Source organism: Stegostoma tigrinum, chromosome 12, assembly GCF_030684315.1.
Source record: "Stegostoma tigrinum isolate sSteTig4 chromosome 12, sSteTig4.hap1, whole genome shotgun sequence".
Classification (NCBI taxonomy): domain Eukaryota; kingdom Metazoa; phylum Chordata; class Chondrichthyes; order Orectolobiformes; family Stegostomatidae; genus Stegostoma; species Stegostoma tigrinum.
The window spans coordinates 42,929,008-42,946,450 of NC_081365.1; the positions used below are offsets into that span (position 1 = coordinate 42,929,008).

Below are 17,443 nucleotides of genomic sequence, written 5' to 3' on the forward strand. Positions count from 1 at the left end.
CTTCTCCCACTTGCTACAGACAAAGAGGGTGGCCATGGGTATCCGCATGGGCCCAAGCTATGCCTGCCTCTTTGTAGGTTCTGTGGAACAATCCCTCTTCCTACCTACACAGGCCCTAAGCCCCACTTCTTCTTCAAGACAATGATGACTGTATTGGTGCTGCTTTGTGCTCCCATGATGAGCTTGAACAGTTCATTCACTTCACCAACACCTTCCATCCCAACCTTCCTGGACCTCTCTGTTTCCATCTCTGGCAACCACCTAGAAACTGATATGCATTTCAAACCCACCAACTCCCACAGCTACCTAGAATACAACTCCTCCCACCCACCTTCCTGCAAAACTGCCATCTCCTATTCCCAATTCTTTCGTCTCTGCCGCATCTCCTCCCAGGATGAGGCATTCCACTCTTGAACATCTCAGATGTCCTCGTTTTTCAAGAACTGCAATTTCCCCTTCTCAGTGGTTGAGAATGCCCTCGACCGTGTCTCCTGCATTTCCTGCAACTCATCCCTCACACCTCTTCCCCGCAATAACAACCAAAACTGAATCCCCCATGTCCTCACGTACCACCCCACGCATCATCCTCCGACAATTCCGCCATCTGCAATCTAACTCCACCACAAAAGACATTTTTCCCTCCCCACCCTTATCTGCTTTCCAGAGGAACCACTCTCTCCGTGACTCCCTTGTCTGCTCCACACTCCCATCCAACCCTTCCACACATGGCACTTTTCCCTGCAACTACAGGAAGTGCTACACCTGCCCCTACACCTCACCCCTCACCCCCAATCCAGGCCCCAAGATGACTTTCCACGTCAAGCAGATGTTCACCTGCACATCTGCTAATGTGGTATACTGTATCCGCTGGTCCAGATGTGGCCTCCTCTACATTGGGGAAACTAAGCAGAGGCATGGGGACTGCTTTGAGAAACACCTATGCTCGGTTAGCAACAAACAACTGCACCTCCCAGTCGAGAACTATTTCAACTCTCCCTCCCATTCATTGGACAACATGTCCATCCTGGGCCTCCTGCAGTGCCACAATGATGCCACCTGAAGGTTGCAGGAACAGCAGATCATATTCTGCTTGGGAACCCTGCAGCCCAATGGTATCAACATGGACTTCACAAGCTTCAAAATCTCCCTTCCCCCTACCACATTCCAAAACCAGCCAAGTTTGTCCCCGCCTCCCTAACCTGCCCTTCCTTTCATCTATCCCTTCCACCCATCTCAAGCCCCAACCCCATCTGCTGCCTACTAACCTCATCCTGACTCCTTGACCTGTCCATCCTCCCTAGACTGACCTGTCCCCTCCCTACCTCCCCGCCTCTTTGACCTGACTGTCTCCTCTCCACCTGTCTTCTCCTCTATCCATCTTGTATCCGCCTCCCCCTCTCTCCCTATTTATTTCAGAATCCCCTTCCCCTCTCCATTTCTGAAGAAGGGTCTTGGCCCAAAACGTCAGCCTTCCTGCTCCTCTGATGCTGCTTGGCCTGCTGTGTTCATCCAGCTCTACACCTTGTTATCTCACTTTCGAAGGGCAGATGATTTGGGTACAGTCAAGGTGTAGACCTTCTAATAGAAAAGGTGGACAAGTAAATCCAGTACATATTCAAACAAATTGCTGCGAAACTCATCTGATATGGCAGCATCTGTGGACAGAAAGTTTCCAGTCCAGTGACCCTTCTTCATGGATGACAAAGGAGGTAGAAATTAACATTAGAAAGAAAAAGATGCTGATAATAGATGTAAGGCAGATAATACAATTGAGAATCACAGGAATATGGAAGGTTTAGGGGGAGGTAGAAAGGCAAATAATGGAAGCAAAGAGGAAGTATGAGAAAAGATTAGCAGCTGATGTGAAGGTTCCAACATATTCTGTAGCTATAGAAACACTAAGAGAGTGGTTAAATGAGGAGGAAGGCCAATCAGAGATAAAAACAGAATTTACACATGGAGGCAGGGAATGGCTGAGGGGTTAAATAAATATTTTGCATCTGTCTTTACAAAAGAGGAGAATGCTGCCAATGCCATGGTGACAGAGGAGGAAACCCTATCACAAGACAGCTTCAAAATTAATAAGGAAGAAGTCTTGGATGGGCTGTTTCTACTGAAAGGTGATAGTGCATTAAGACTGGATGAGATGCATTCAGCGAGTTGGAGGGAAGTGACGGTAGAAATTGTTAGGGGTACAGGCCATAATCTTTTTGTATTTCCTGGGCCCTGGTGAGGTATCAGAAGACTGAAGAATTGCAAACATATGGCCTTGTTGAAACATGTTTCTAAGGACAAATCTCAGCAATTACAGAACTGTTGGTTTAACTTCCATTGTTGGGAAACCTCTAGAAATAACTATTCAGGAGAGATTTATTAATCACATGGAAAAAGGTATATTGATTGGGAGGAGTAAACATGGAGATACAAAGAAGAGATTTAAATAACTTGCTGGGGATTTTTGAAAATGTAACAGAAAGTGTTAATGACGGTAATGCTGTTCATGTGGTGTACACAGGTGTCCTCATGGAGTAGTTGGTTAATGATACAGTTTTCTGAAAGCAGTCAAATTTACATTTAACAGCATTCTGTACCACCATCTCCTCAGCACTTGACTATAAGAATATAATTTATAGAAGCAAAATACAACATCTATCAGACCTGCCCCATCATTAATATAATTTTAGCTGATCTTTTGTCTCAGCACTATTTTACTGTCACTTCCCTTATCCTTCAAATTCCTGAAAAAATATAAATTATATCTCAACCTTGAATATACTCAGCAATGGAGCATCCATAACCATTTGGGGTAGAGAATTTCAAAGATTCATAAAATTCTGAGTGAATAAATTTCTCATCACAGTCCTAAATGATCAGCCCCTTAATCTATGACTGTGCCCACTTGGTCTAGATTGTAAGTGGGATGAGGCAGCATTTATTGCCCCAACCGTAATTACCCAGAGTCAACCACATTGCTGTGGGTCTGGAGTCACATGTAGGCCAGACCAGGTAAGGATGGCAGCTTCCTTCCCTAAAGGACATTAAGAAGCAGATGGTTTCCCCACGCACCCTGCCCAAACAATCGTCAACAGATTTGTGGTGATCATTCGATTTTTAATTCCAGTAATTTTATTGAATTCAATTTCCACCATCTGCAGTGGCAGGATTTGAACCCAGATCCCCAGAATATTAGAGGTAACAAAGTGTAGAGCTGGATGAACACAGCAGGATAAGCAGCATCTTAGGAGCGCAAAAGCTGATGTTTTGGGCCTAGACCCTTCATCAGAAAAGGTGGAGGGGGAGAGGATTCTGAAATAAATACAGAGAGAGGGGGCGGCCTATAGAAGGTGGATAGAAGAGAGGATAGGTGGAGAGGAGACAGACAAGTTAAAGAGGCAGGGATGGAGCCAGTAGAGGTGGATGTAGGTGGGGGCATAGGGAAGGGATGGGTCAGTCCGGGGAGGACGCACAGGCCAAGGGGGTGGGATGAGGCTCGTAGCTAAGAAATGGGGGTGGGCCTTGAGATGGGAGGAGGGGATAGGTGGGAGGAAGGACAGGTTAGGGAGGCAGGGATGAGCTGAGCTGGTTTTGGGATGGAGTAGGGGGAGGGGAGATTTTGAAGCTTGTGAAGTATACATTCCATTTCATTTTTCACTTGATGTTATTATTCACACAGTGGGGGATGGTCGCACTCTGGTAATATCACTGTACTAATCTGCTGGGAACTTGAGTTTGAATTACACAAGGTAAATTGTGAAATTTGAGTTCAATAAAATTTGTAATTAAAAGGTAGGCCAGTGAGTGATAATTCAACCACTGTTGATTGTTCTGAAAGCCCATCTGGTTGGTTAATGCCCTTTAGAGATTGAAATCTGCCACCTTTACCTGGTCTGGCCTACATATGACTCATCTGGGCAATTAGGAAAGGGCAAGAAATGCTGGCATAGCCAGTGATATGCATATCCCATGAACAATCCAGTGATTGTACTGCCAATCAGCTGCTTTAATGCCTAATCAAGTTTACATGTTGAATTGTGGAACTGCACAAATGAAGGAGAAACAATCTTTCTGAACATGGACAATCAGTACTATCCCTCCAAGGGCAGCGTGGTGGCTCAGTGGTTAGCACTGCAGCCTCACGGCACCAGGGACCCAGGATCAATTCCAGCCTTGGGTGACTGTCTGTGTGGAGTTTGCACATTCTCCCTGTGTCTGTGTGGGTTTCCTCCAGATGCTCCAATTTCGTCCCACAGTCCAAAGATGTGCAGGGTTGGTGGATTGGCCATACCAAATTTCCTGTAGTGTTCAGGGGTGTGTAGATTAGGGGAATTGGTCTAGGTTGCATGCTCTGACGTTTGATGTGGACTTATTGGGCACAAGAGCCTGTAGGGATTCTATATCTATCAGGAATATATCACCACAAAATCCGCATATGGAGTATATTATAAGTGTCTAAGTTAGAAATAAATGAAATAGACAGGGGATTAAGCACAAGATAATGCGTGCCCAGAGAAGGAACGAGAGTTGACATTAGTACTTTGCGACAGCTATTGCAAATAAAAGGGTTAGGACGGTGCAGGGTAGAGATGGAAGCTGTGAAGGAGAATCTCACACCTCGGAACATTTAAAAGCCAACAAGAAAACTGGGGTCTGCAGCGTCGGTTGATAAATGCACGTGATGAAACTTTGACTTCTCCACTGAAATCCTTCTCAAAGATGCATATGGTTAAAGCAAAGTACATTAGTAAAGAATCAAAGAGATACAAAGTCCTGAGGGAAGAGACGGCCTGGACTGCAGGAAGATAAACACTGAACACTAGGGTAAACATTTACAGCCCGGCGTAAGGCTTAGGGGCGGAGCTGCACGCTGGGGTCACGGTGACGATCCCAGGGGCGGAGCTCCACCTTGAACTCCCAATGGATCAGAGTGGGGTGGAGCTCCACCAGTGGGACCACTTATAACCGTGTACTGCCCCTAGCGCAGCTACTCGTTCAGTGTTGACAAGTGAGGTCTGAGCTTTGGCAATAGCGACAACATGACAAGCGACAAATATGATGTGATTATCATCGGCGGTGGCATCTCCGGTTAGTCTCAAGTTCGGTATCAAAACAGTTTGGGGGGGGAGGTTGAGGGAAAATTGATTTATTTGAGCTCTGTGAAATTAATTGAAAAATGAAGTGGTCTGCAATCGTCCCAAATTCATCTTTCAGTCGTTGTCAACACTGACTTTCCAGAATTGTGGGTTTCTTGTGGGCAGTGAGATTAAGGTCAGTGCTGAGCTGTGGATATTCCTCCTGAAAGCCGGAAAGTATGAAATTAGCCGAGAAACCCGTAGTCCGTGCCTCCAGTGTTTTCCTGCAACACTAAGGACAGCTTTTACATTTCAGGTTTTGTTTTTAATCATCCCAATATGGTCACGCCGACTCCAGTGTCTTTTACGTATTGAACAATCAACAGACAAGCTGATTATGTTTTTACAAGCAATCGTTCGTTGTGGTGTAGTCTATAGTTCTCTAATTTCTGATGTCAGATTTAACTCATCGTGACAATAGGATTTATAACATCCGATTTGTTTTGTGTTTTTATTAGCTCTGGGCTTTATAATGCAGGCCTTAAGAGTAGTAGATGAGCAATAGTGTTACACAGTTTGCTAGTTTATATATTTTGGTTTGCGCTGAATTGCAAAACCACGATTAAATTTAATACCACAAAAATAATTTGTCGATATTTATCGTGTTTAACCGTACATCCTTGTAAATGTATTTGAATTGATTTTCTGCATTGTACGTATTCAAAGGAGAGAGCGGATAGGGACGACTTGGCTGATTGCTGAGTTGCATTTTTTTAATCTAGTTATGTTGAGTTTACTGTCGACTTTGAGCCAGCTCTCTCAATCAACAGGTTGTGTAAAATCACGGCAATATAACCTCTTCAGGCATGGGAGTGCCTTAAAAATAACAAGGAGCCCTTGCCCTGCAAGTTTAGTTCCTGATGTCGAAGCCACACAAAGTAGATGTTGTCTAAGCAGCCGGTTCAGATCTGATTTCACAGTCCTTTTAGCGTAGGATTTGAACTTGACCCGGAGGTAGGGACGCTACCAGTGTACCACATTGACCCCAAGTGAGAACACACCTCTGAGCAAGTAGACCTTGAACTCCAGCCTCCTGGCTTGTAGAAAGTGGCAAGGGCATTGAGCCACATCGTTCCCACCTCCCCTCAACAGGACACACGGCTGTAGCTTCCAAGATTAATCCGGGTGTGTAACTGCCTTATGACAGTTATGATAAAGCGCAATGAGACTGAGACATACAAGATGATCAGAGGATTAGATAGGGTGGACAGTGAGAGTCTTTTTCCGAGGATGATGACTTCATCTTGTACAAGGGGGCATAGCTACAAATTGAGGGGTGATAGATTTTAGACAGATGTCAGAGGCAGGTTCTTTACTCAGAGAGTGGTAAGGGCGTGGAACGCCCTGCCTGCCAATGTAGCTAACTCAGTCACATTAGGGGCATTTAAACAGTCCTTGGATAAACATGTGGATAATGATGGGATAGTGTAGGGGGAGGGGCTTAGGTTAGTTCGCAGGTTGGTGCAATGTTGAGGGCCAACGCGCTGTAGTGTTCTATGGTCTAAGGCAGCAAAATGTGACATTTTAGGCAATACGTTCCCAGGCTGGTTACATATGATCCAGTCTAGACATAATGGTGGGTCGTGTTGCCAGGCTTTTATCAAGTAGCTCGAAGCTGTTTGCGGATTGGTGAACAGTAGTTCAAGGGTGTTTAAATTAGTAAGAGTCAGACAAGGTGGGCCATGCAACTACAAGTGCTGCCATAGGCAGTAAGGAAATGAGGCTTGTTGAAGCCAGTTTGTAGATCTGTGACAGAGCTAATAGGAACTGCAGATGCTGGAGATTCCGAGATAACAGGGTGTGGAGCTGCATGAACACAGCAGGCCTATCCGCATCTTAGGAGCAGGAATGCTGATGTTTCAGGTCTAGACCCTTCATGAGAAATCAGAAACATTTCTGATGAAGGGTCTAGGCCCAAAACGTCAGCTTTCCTGTTCCTAAGGTGCTGCTTGGCCTGCTGTGTTCATCCAGTTCCACACTTTGTTATTTATGGTTGATCTGGGTAGTTGGAACTCCTAGATGCTGTTTGCTGTTGAGTTTCAGAGCTCAGGCTGTTTGGTGCAACTGAGTGTTGGTGCTTAAGGATGCAATATTTATTTGGTAGAGCTCAGAAGACTGGAACTACTGTCTGTGATTGGGCTGGATTTGCTCTTATGAGCTTCAGCTTCAGGAATCCAATGGAACACAGTCTTGGAAGTGATTGAATTGCAGGAAGCAAATAGTTGTTCAGATAGTCTGAGTTAGAGAACTGTTGGGGAAATTCAGTTTTGAAACTGTATATTTAATATTCCTCATTAGAGCACTGTGTATAGTTCAAAACTAGGGAGCATAATTTTAAGATGAGAGGAAGAAGTATTAAAATGGATCCGAGGAGCAGCGTTTTCATACTGGAGGTTGTTTGTATGTGGAATGAACTGCCAGAGGAAGTGTTGGATGCAGGTACAGTTACACTGTCTGAAAGACATTTGGATAGGTACATGAATAGGAAAGTTTCAGAGGGATATCGGCCAAGTGCAGGCAAATGGTACTAGTTTAGTTTAGGAAACTTGGGTCAGCATGGACTAGTTGGACCAAAGGGTCTGTTTCTGTGCTGTATGATTCTATGAAATAGGATTTCAAAAAATGTGATTCAGAGATCACTCTTATCCGGGTGGTCTGCTGAGAAAGTTGTGGGATTTGTCTTGCTTGCATCAACCATTTAGTGTGCAGAATTTGTGGTGTTCAATGACAATTGCCTATTAACCCATATCTATTTCATGATAATACTGAATATTCAAATATATGTTGTGGATTGTTTGTTTGTTTTATAAACTTGTAAGGTTTATTTGGTTTATTCAAAACCATGGAATCTTGTGACCTATATTCTGTTAGAAAGTATCTCAGTTTCCAAACCTTCTCTACTTAAAACAGAAAAATTACTGGAATATTCCTGTAATTATTAAAAAGAATGGTTTGTTAGTTTACTTTTCTAGAGAGCAAAGATTAATCTCTGAATTGCAATAATTACCCAAGGCTAAGCTAAAAGCATTATCAGAAAATTTGGAGTTAGTATTAAGTGCAGCAGCTAAGAGCTGATTTTTAATTGAAGTGACAGCACAGTATTTGGTATTGGAAGAAGGAAATGTTAGTTCAGGTAGGAATTTTGTTGACTTTGTTAGAATTGGGTTGTAAGTGAAGTAGCTTGAAATGAACAAAGAAATGAACTTGCGTGAATTAGAGGAAGCAAAAGAAATAAAGTCCTTTGAATGAAGAGAAATGCTAATGCTTGAACATGACATCAGAGAGAGAAGTTAGCAAGGGAGGAAAGTGAAATTAAAAGGCGGGGAAAACTTGTATGAGGCGGCTTGCATTACAAAATTGAACAGAAGCTGTTCAAGCCAATAGAAATTACAGTACAGAGAATAACAGTGGAAAGAAACCATTATGTCTGACTTGACGTAAGAGGGGCCATGTGGAACCAAATTGTTGGAAAGGTCCTGAGGCCATCAAAGTTTTTGTGTCCAATGGAGATGAATTCCCTTACTCATCCAACAAAGCAAATAAACCAAGGAATGTTGACAGAGCCACTGGGAACGTTTAGTCATGATGTTAGTGGATCATGCAACTTCTATGTTCGACACAATTTGATGGAAGATAATGTATTAAAAGGGTTAATTTGGGATGTATGAATCTGTTCCCTTATGTAAAAAAATCTACAAATATATTCAGTAAATTGAATTGTTACTGAGGAAATCCTTCCCAGTTTACCTGGCATAAAACATTCTCTTTCCACAAGTACAGATTTGACAGGCCTGAGGTACTTTGCATTTCCGAGTTTCAAGAGAGCCAGTTGAGGTGAGGGAAACAGATATTGCATGAGGTACATCCTCCCATTTGCCTGGTTGCCAGAGCCAAAGGTCATAGGCCAGACAGAATGACAGGAAGATTGATAAACTAGTTCATAACCAGGAGAAGTTAATATCAGAGATACAGGAATGTGCATGAGGAACTGGGATCTACCGAAGAAAACTGACCAACTTTCATACATAACAATGGAATAGCTGAAGAATAAAAGGCAATTTTTTAATGTTATGTAAATTTGTTGTGGCCCACTAAACTGTATTTGCAATATTGGAATATTTGTATAGGAGATTAAACAAGTAAAGTTTAGTTCTTTCATGGTGTCTGAGAATCCATCTAGAGTCAAGTGACAGTGAGATTTATGCTATTTTGGACTAATTTTCAAATGCATTCCAAATTGATTTTCTCTGCAGTGGTCTAGGAGGGAAGGACATCTCAGGGCATGTACAATGAGAACAATTATTTCTTTAAAGTTCTGGGTTAATTTTTGTTGATATGTAGCAGGAGAGTGTCTTGATCTAAAAAGATATTAGCAGATTCAGTTTTCTGTGATCCCTTTTAATGTTCACAAGCTCTCCCAGACCAGGCTGCTTCATACTAGATAAAGATTTCATAAGTTTGGAATTCTCTGCATATCTGAGAGTTTCAACAGAACCTGTAGAGGTGAGAGAAACAAATGTTGTATGAAGAATATCCTAGGCTATTCCCATTTGCATGATTAGCTGAAGGCCAAGACAAATAAGGATAGACAGGATGACAGGAAAATTGACTGGCCCATAACACGAAATATCATGTAGTACAGAACATGTGGTTAGAACACTTGGTACAATACATAGCTTTGCAATCTTGTGCTAACTCAATGTTATTACAATTACACAGTTCCTTCCTCAAGGTTTTCCTAGTCAGTTAATGCTGTGTAACTACAAGTCTAAAAAAGAAATATTTCTATTCAGAGCTTCCATCTTACTGAGGAGGTTCATGTTGATCCAAATTTAACAAAAAACACATGCATGTACAAGATCTAGATCTCTAAAGTTTCAGACTAGATTTGTAGCTTGGGTTGTGGATGTTGTGGCTGGGGGGCTCACTGAGCTAGTTTGTTATTCCGCAGATGTTTCATTACTCTGCAAATGCCATGCAGGAAGACACAATGGTGCTTTATCAGAGGCTGAACTGAAGATGTTACCCAGCAGGGTAATGAAACATTTGCAGAACAATGAACCAGCTTGAAGAGCAGACCAACCACAGGATCTGGATCTGCATTCTCACCAAAAATAAATCCATTCTTCTTTGGGCTATAATAATCTGTGTACTTGAGTTCCATTGAAATCCTTGAATCTGCTTTTCTGATATACGATTACCAGGCAAACTGGCAAGTAGGGGCAAAAAAAATTTCATCCACCTAGCTCTGGAAATATCAGCAGGTCCGACATCATCAACCATGGAGAGAGAAAAATAGTTTTAAAGTTTCAGGTCAAAGGTTCAGTTTTCAGAACTGAGAGAAATTTCTGTCTCCACATGTTGTCAGACTAGTGACTATTGTGTTTCCATTATCTTCTGTTTTTATTTCAGAATGTTCAGCAATTGTGGTATTTTACTTTGTAATAATGTGTTACACTTTGGTCATGCAGCTTGCTTATCTTAAGTTAATTCAAAAGAAAACAAAAGGAATTAAACTGTTATGATCCTTTAATTTTCTCTTCTAATTTTATTTATCCTCCAAGTCCTCTGCCAAAGAAAACCTCTTCATTTTGTCACTTACATCTGTTTGCATCACCCAAATGTATCGCACGTTCTTCTAGAATTTAATTCTATCCAGATAAGACTCTCTTCATTGAGGGGGAGAAAAAAGTTGGATTGGGTTCCATTGATTGGGCCAGCATTTAATTGCCCATTCTTCAGTTGCCCTGAGAAGGCGGTGATGAGCTGCCTTCTTGAACTGTTTTATGTTTAGGGAGATTCTGATTTAGGGGTGTTCAGTTATTATCCCAGAGAAAGTGACTTTGCACCATTAGCTCCTCAGCCAAGTCAATAAAAATCTGAATCATCAGTTCACCTCATACTGAGCAGTATTACTATTGCAACAACACATCATCAGTAGATTTTAAATAATCTACGTCAGCCCATTTGCTAGGGGGCAGACCCTAAAGCCATTGGGGAGGGAGCTCCTGGATTTTGACAAAGCACTACTGCAGGAACGGTGATATTTTCAAGTCAGGATGGTGAATGGCTTGAAGGGAACTTGCAGGCGGTGGTGTTGCCTTTCTCTTTCTCAATGGTACTTTATGTGAGTTTGGAAGGCGCTGTTTAAGGACACTTGGTGAATTTATGCGCTACACCTTGTAGATAATACAGCTGTTACTGAGCATCAATGGCGGAGAATGGCACCACATTCTCAAACCATCAAGCAGGCTGTTCTGTTCTCGACAGTGTCAAGCTTCTTGAGTGTTGGAGCTGCACTCATCCAGGCAAGTGGAGAGTGTCCCTGTATTGGGATTGTAGATATTGAACAGCTTTAGGGAGTCAGGAGGTAAGTTATTTGTAGCATTCCTAGCTCTAAGCTGTTCCCAATAATCACAATGATTTAAGGCTAGTCCAGTTCAGTTTCTGGTAACCCGAAGGACACTGATAGTGAGGGATTCAGTAATGGTAGAATGTCATGATTGATGGTTGGATTCTGTTTTGTTGGAGATGGTCACTGCCCAAACACTTGTATGGTGTGAATGTTACTTGCCACTCGTCATCCCAAGCCCGATATTGTCCAGGTCTTGCTGCGTTTGGACTTGGACTATTTCAGTTTAACACCTCTTGACTCTGGGTGTCTCCGTTCCTTGTTCGGACTGTTGACTGTTAATTTTGCTAATTGCATTCTTTGCCAAAAATCACCTGGTATTGTGTGATTTTTGGCTTTATCTACCCCAGTCAAACACCAGCACCTGCACATCATGCATTCTTTGCTACATAACTCTGCGAAAACTGCAGTTTCTTTCACTAGCTATGAGCCAGCATGAAGCTCCCAGCTGCTCTTCTTTCCAAATTCCAATTTGGGATTAAGCCCACACCCGCATTCCATGTGGAATGGTGACGTTAGAATTCTCTCAACCTTATTGCTTAACCAGACTAAAACCTATCAGCTTTGACCTTCTGGCAGTTCCACTCTGCAAATTGGAGCAAATACCCAGAAAAATCAAACGGAACTCTCAACATTCACGTCCTAACTTCAAGATAGGGTCCAAGTTAAGGACTGTCTCTTTCTTCTGAATTTTTGTGTGTATTTTTCCTTCGTGCCTGCCAGACTTTTCTTGCTCATGACTTCCTGACCTCTTGGCTACATAGTTTTCATTTTTTGTTCTGACCTCCCTGTTAACTGACATTGCAAATGGTGGGGGTTGGGAGGCCTTGTTTTTCATAGAATCCCCACAATGTGGAAACAGGCTCTTTGTCCCAACGAGTCCACACTGACACTCAGAGCATCCCACCTAGACCCATCCCCTTAACCCACACATCCTTCAACACTATGGGCAATTTAGCATGGCCAATCCACCTCATCGGCACATTTTTTTGGATTGTGGGAGGAAACCGGAGCACCCAGAGGAAATCCACACAGACACGGGGACAATGTGCAAACTCCACACAGGCAGTCTCCTGAGGGTGGAATTGTACCCAGGTCCCTGGCACTGTGAGGCAGCAGGGCTAACCACTGAGCCACCATGCCGCCCCATGATATCAAGGAGAAATCAGGACAGCAGAAGCTGTTTTGAGGACTGGTGTAAGCATTTCCTTCTCCAACTAATTTGAGGGCATTGCTACAAAAAGCACTTGACTATGTAATCTAATAGTTCCCACCTTCAGTTTGGGTGGCATGGTGGCTCAGCGGTTAGCCCTGCTGCTTCATAGTGCCAGGGACCCAGGTTTCATTCTAGCACTGTCTGTGTGCAGTTTGCACGCTCCCCTCATGTCTGTGGGTTTCCTCCCACAGTCCAAAGATGTGCAGGCTCGGTGGATTAGCCATGGGAAATATGGGGTTACAGGGATAGGGTGGGAGCCTGGGTATGGGTGAGATGATCTTCAGATAACGAGTGCCGACTCAATGAGCTGAATAGCTTCATTTTGTATTGTAGGGATTCTATTCTATTCAATGATTCAGCTTGCTACTGAGTTTCTAAATCCTGGGCAACATGACTGGATAATAAATTTTTAATCTGGCTCCCACTTGCACAAGTGTAAATATTGTGACATGCGTCACTGTCATGGCGTACAAACTGTACTGGCATAAAGCAGATCCATGCTGGAATATAATGCAGTGGACAATTCGGCAAGTTTACTGCTCCAGCTGGATATCACTTAAAACCATTCATGGTCACTTTCCAATCCTGTGATACTGGTAATCTGCCAGATGAGTTCCTCAAACATGAGGAGCTCATTAAAAACCAAGTGCATGTGTAAACAGTAGTGTCATTGAAAGAGTACTGATTTAAAACATAATTTGTCAGGCCAGAAGTGAGTTCCTTGAGGTCAAATTCTTATAAATTATGCATTAAATAGGAGAGCAACAATTCAAATGTGGAGAATAAGGGTGAAAAGAGATTGTGTGGCTTCCAGCTTCGTACTTCAGGAACAAAGAACTACAACAAATTAAGAAAAAAATGCAGCAGGCTATGAAGTTGGTGAGGAACTATATTAACAAAAAATGATATTAGGATAGTGGACAAAATCAAACACTTCAATAAATATATTTTGCAGCAGCAATGTTTTCAAAATGGTGGTGACATTACAGATTTGAGAGGTGAAATGATATCAAGTAATCAGATAGTAAAGACTCTAAATGACTAATTTTCTGTGATAATTGAGGAAATACAGGCAGTTTTCCTGGCATAAAATGTTGAGACTTCTGGAGCTGGAATACTAATGTAAAATTGAAATTTCAGATAGAGCTATTGGGTACATGAGTAAGAGAATAATCAGAAAATATTAGACAAGAACGCTTACAAAATTGAGCATGTTTTGTCCAATATACTTTTGGAATGTTTGGAAATGGCATAGTGTGAGGAGTTCAAAAGTAGCTGTTATATTTTTGTTTTTCAAAGGGGCATGGGAATAATCTGGGAAAGTCCAGGCCAACAAATCTCATACTTAGGAAGAGGGTTTTGCATTATAAGTTTTAAGTAATTTCATCATAGCAACTGGTACAATTTAAACTTAATTCTAGATTTATTAATTAAATTTAAGTGAGTTCAATGACGGCCATGAAATCGTTGCTGATTGTCATTAAAAATCCGTCTGGTCCTTCAGGGAAGGAAATCTGGCATTCACACTTTTGTGTGACTCCCAACCCACAGCAGTCTGATTCTCAAATGCCTTCAAATGGCCAAGCTGTTCTGTTGTTTTCGATCAAGTAAGTCTACAAGAATGAAACTGAACTAGCAACCCGACATTGACCCAGGCACCAGAAATGACATCGGCAGACCCAGCCCTCTTGCACTGCTAATTCCCTCTTAACATTTGAGGGGGAGGTGGGCGGGTGTTGTGCCAAATTTGGGAGATCTTTCACACAGATTAGTCCGGCAATAATGTGTCTTAGTGATGCTAACTGAATCATAGCTTCCAACAATTATCCAGATACCACCATCTGCACTCTGTCTCCTGATAAGACAGACCCATCAGAGTTGGCTGCACAGTAGTATACAGGGAGTTCTCAGTATTGACTGACAGACTCATGAACTGTGATGGCATCAGGTCAGACATGAACGTGAAAATGTGCTGCTGATTACCACCTTACCTCCCCAACCCCCCAAAACAAACTGATGAATGAGTGTTACTCCATGTTGAACATCTCTGGGATGATGCAAAGAATGTTCTTGAGGTTGGGAATTTTAATTTCTATCATGAAAAATATCATCACTAATGACTAAGCTGTCAAGACTGAAAGGACTTAGAAGCTAGACTTGATTTGCAGCATGTGATGAGGAAACCAACGAGAGGTAAAATCCTAATGACCTCCTTTTTCACTGAATGACCTGCTCCAGATGGATACACATGCTGATGCCCACAGTGGAATTGGTAACAGTGACCACTACACAGTTGTGGAGTTTAAGCCCTGTTTTCGCACTGAGGTTCTTCCCCTTCCCACCATAATATGCACCACTACCATTGTACTAAATAGGATTTCTAACTGATCTAGCAGCTCAAAACTGGACATCTCTGTGCTTTGGGTCATCAGCAATAAAATTATTTAACCACAATCTGTAACATCATGGATCAGCATATCCACACTCCTCCATTACCATGAAGCCAGGGTGTCAACTCTGTACTGTGAAGAATACAGGAGGGTATGTCATGATCAGCATACCCAAAAATGAATTGGTCAAACCACAGCATAGGCTACAAGACATCTGAATATGAAACAATGGAAGCATCATGAAATAGATGCTAAGCAACCCCACAACCAATAGATCAGATCCATGCTCTGCAGTTTTGCGACATCAAGTAATGAATATTGATGGACAATTAAACAACTAATATCTGCATTTTCAATTTTGGGAGTCTAGCACATCAATGCAAAAGAAAAGCATGAAGCTTTTGCAACTATTTTAAGCTAAAAGTACCAAGTGGATGACTGATCTCAACCTCTACCTGAGGTACACGGCATCATAGATGTCAATCTTTAACCAATTTGATTCTCTGTGTGATACCAAGAGTAGCTGAAGGCATTGAATACTGCAAAGGCTATGGGTTCTGACAACATCCGCCAATGTACTGAAAACTTGCGCTCCTGAAGTAACCATGTCCCTGGACAATTTGGTCCAGTACGCAACAAGACCAGCATCTGCCTGACTTGGAAATGTAGAAATTTACCCAGGTATCTCCTTGTTCACAAAACAAATCTAACGTGGCCAGTTGCTGCCCCATCTGTCTACTGTTCGCCATCAGCAATGTGATGGAAGTGTTGTTGAGTGGTACTTGTATGTCAAAGAGCAGATTATAGCTGACATACAATATGGGGTCTGAGTGCCACTCATTTGAAGCCTTGTCCCAATCATGGACAAAAGAGCTAAACTCCAGAGATAGGACAAGACTGACTGCCCTTGACAGCATGGCATCCCTTTTTTGTTTTATTATGCGATTTAATACTGCACCCAGGAGTTTGGGCTATTTACAAAAACCTTCAAGAGAAGGCAAAGTCAAGAATGGTTGTCAGGCTTAGACTTCAGCGTAATGTGATTTACTATACATTCATGCTACATATTGACATATCTGGTAATCATGGATATACCAGCTTTGACTTCTAGTTACACTTTATCATCTTTTGTGCTTTCATGTTCACGTGCTCTCAAGATTCTCTCTTTGGTCTAGAGTTGCAGACTCTTCCTTATGTAGAGTCTCATTTTGTGCTCTAATTCTGCCCACATTATTACTTATACTTAAAGATTTGCAATTCCAAGGTCCTGAAGCTGTTGCAAGGATAAGTGCCACCATCTTTTCTCTGCTACTTCACACTCTGTCAAGGCCAGCATTCACTGTAACTCTGTCGCTGCACACTTATTTCACGCCTGTTGCATAATAACTCTTATTATTGCATGCATCATATCCATTCAGCAATTCTCACATCCACTTCATCTTCCCAAACTATTAGCCCTATTCCTGCCTTCTGCATTTCTTGCTCACACACTTGACTGCAATTATCACTAACTGCTCTTCCGACATACTCAGTCCTTCCCTTTCCCTTTTATTTGGAGGGCAAATTGGCTCAGAGCCCAGACTGATTCTCCATAGTACCCCAGCTGTATGAGCAGTATTCACTGAACTGGATTGCATTGGAGCTGCAGGACTAACCATGGTCCAATCCCTGCACTGCAAGGACATGAATTCCTGGACTCTGGCAGCACCAAGTGCCTGACTGACAGGTGTTGGCACCACAGTCAAACTCTCTGTTGTTCCTCCTCACCTGAGTGAGTCTAGTCCCCTTTGACTTGCTCACATGGCTATTTGCTAGGAGTCCCTGCAGTGTGTTTACTGTGTAAGCTGCAGGTGTGATGTTGACATAGCATGGTACCGTGCAGCAAGAGGTCCATCCACCCTCTTTATGAACAAATAATGACTGCTCAGTATTGCTCACTGGAACAAACTGCCTGTCACTCCTCTCAACTCAAAAACCTGGCTGATGGGTTGTACAGTAAGAAATAATGCAAGCCACACAGAGGCAAGCAGCTTGTAAGTCAGTAGGAGTGCCCTAAGTAAGCAATGTGATGTTTACACAGGCTGGCAAACTCCAAGTAAATGGTAAAGCAAATGAGCTTATCATTTATCATTTAATATCTTGTGTGAGCTACATGAGAGATGTGTCTGTCCCTGTGCTCAAAGTGATACAGCCAAAGTACACAACGCCTAGGTGTCCCTGAGCTAAGGTCAGGTGTTGGAAGTTCTAAGTGGTATTTGATTTATTCTGAGAGCAGGAGCCATGATGCGATTAAGTT

The 17,443-nt window shown here is 42.5% G+C and overlaps 1 protein-coding gene across 1 annotated transcript in view; it reads left to right on the plus strand.

Moving 5' to 3' along the window:
* Positions 1-4,955: 4,955 nt before the first annotated feature.
* The window catches only part of mao (monoamine oxidase), a 126,752-nt gene continuing 114,264 nt past the window's right edge, over positions 4,956-17,443 (plus strand). Inside the window, exon 1 of the mRNA XM_048540844.1 lies at positions 4,956-5,082. Coding sequence (XP_048396801.1) covers positions 5,034-5,082 — 49 coding nt within the window. The 5' untranslated portion in view covers positions 4,956-5,033. The remainder of the gene's footprint in view (positions 5,083-17,443) is intronic.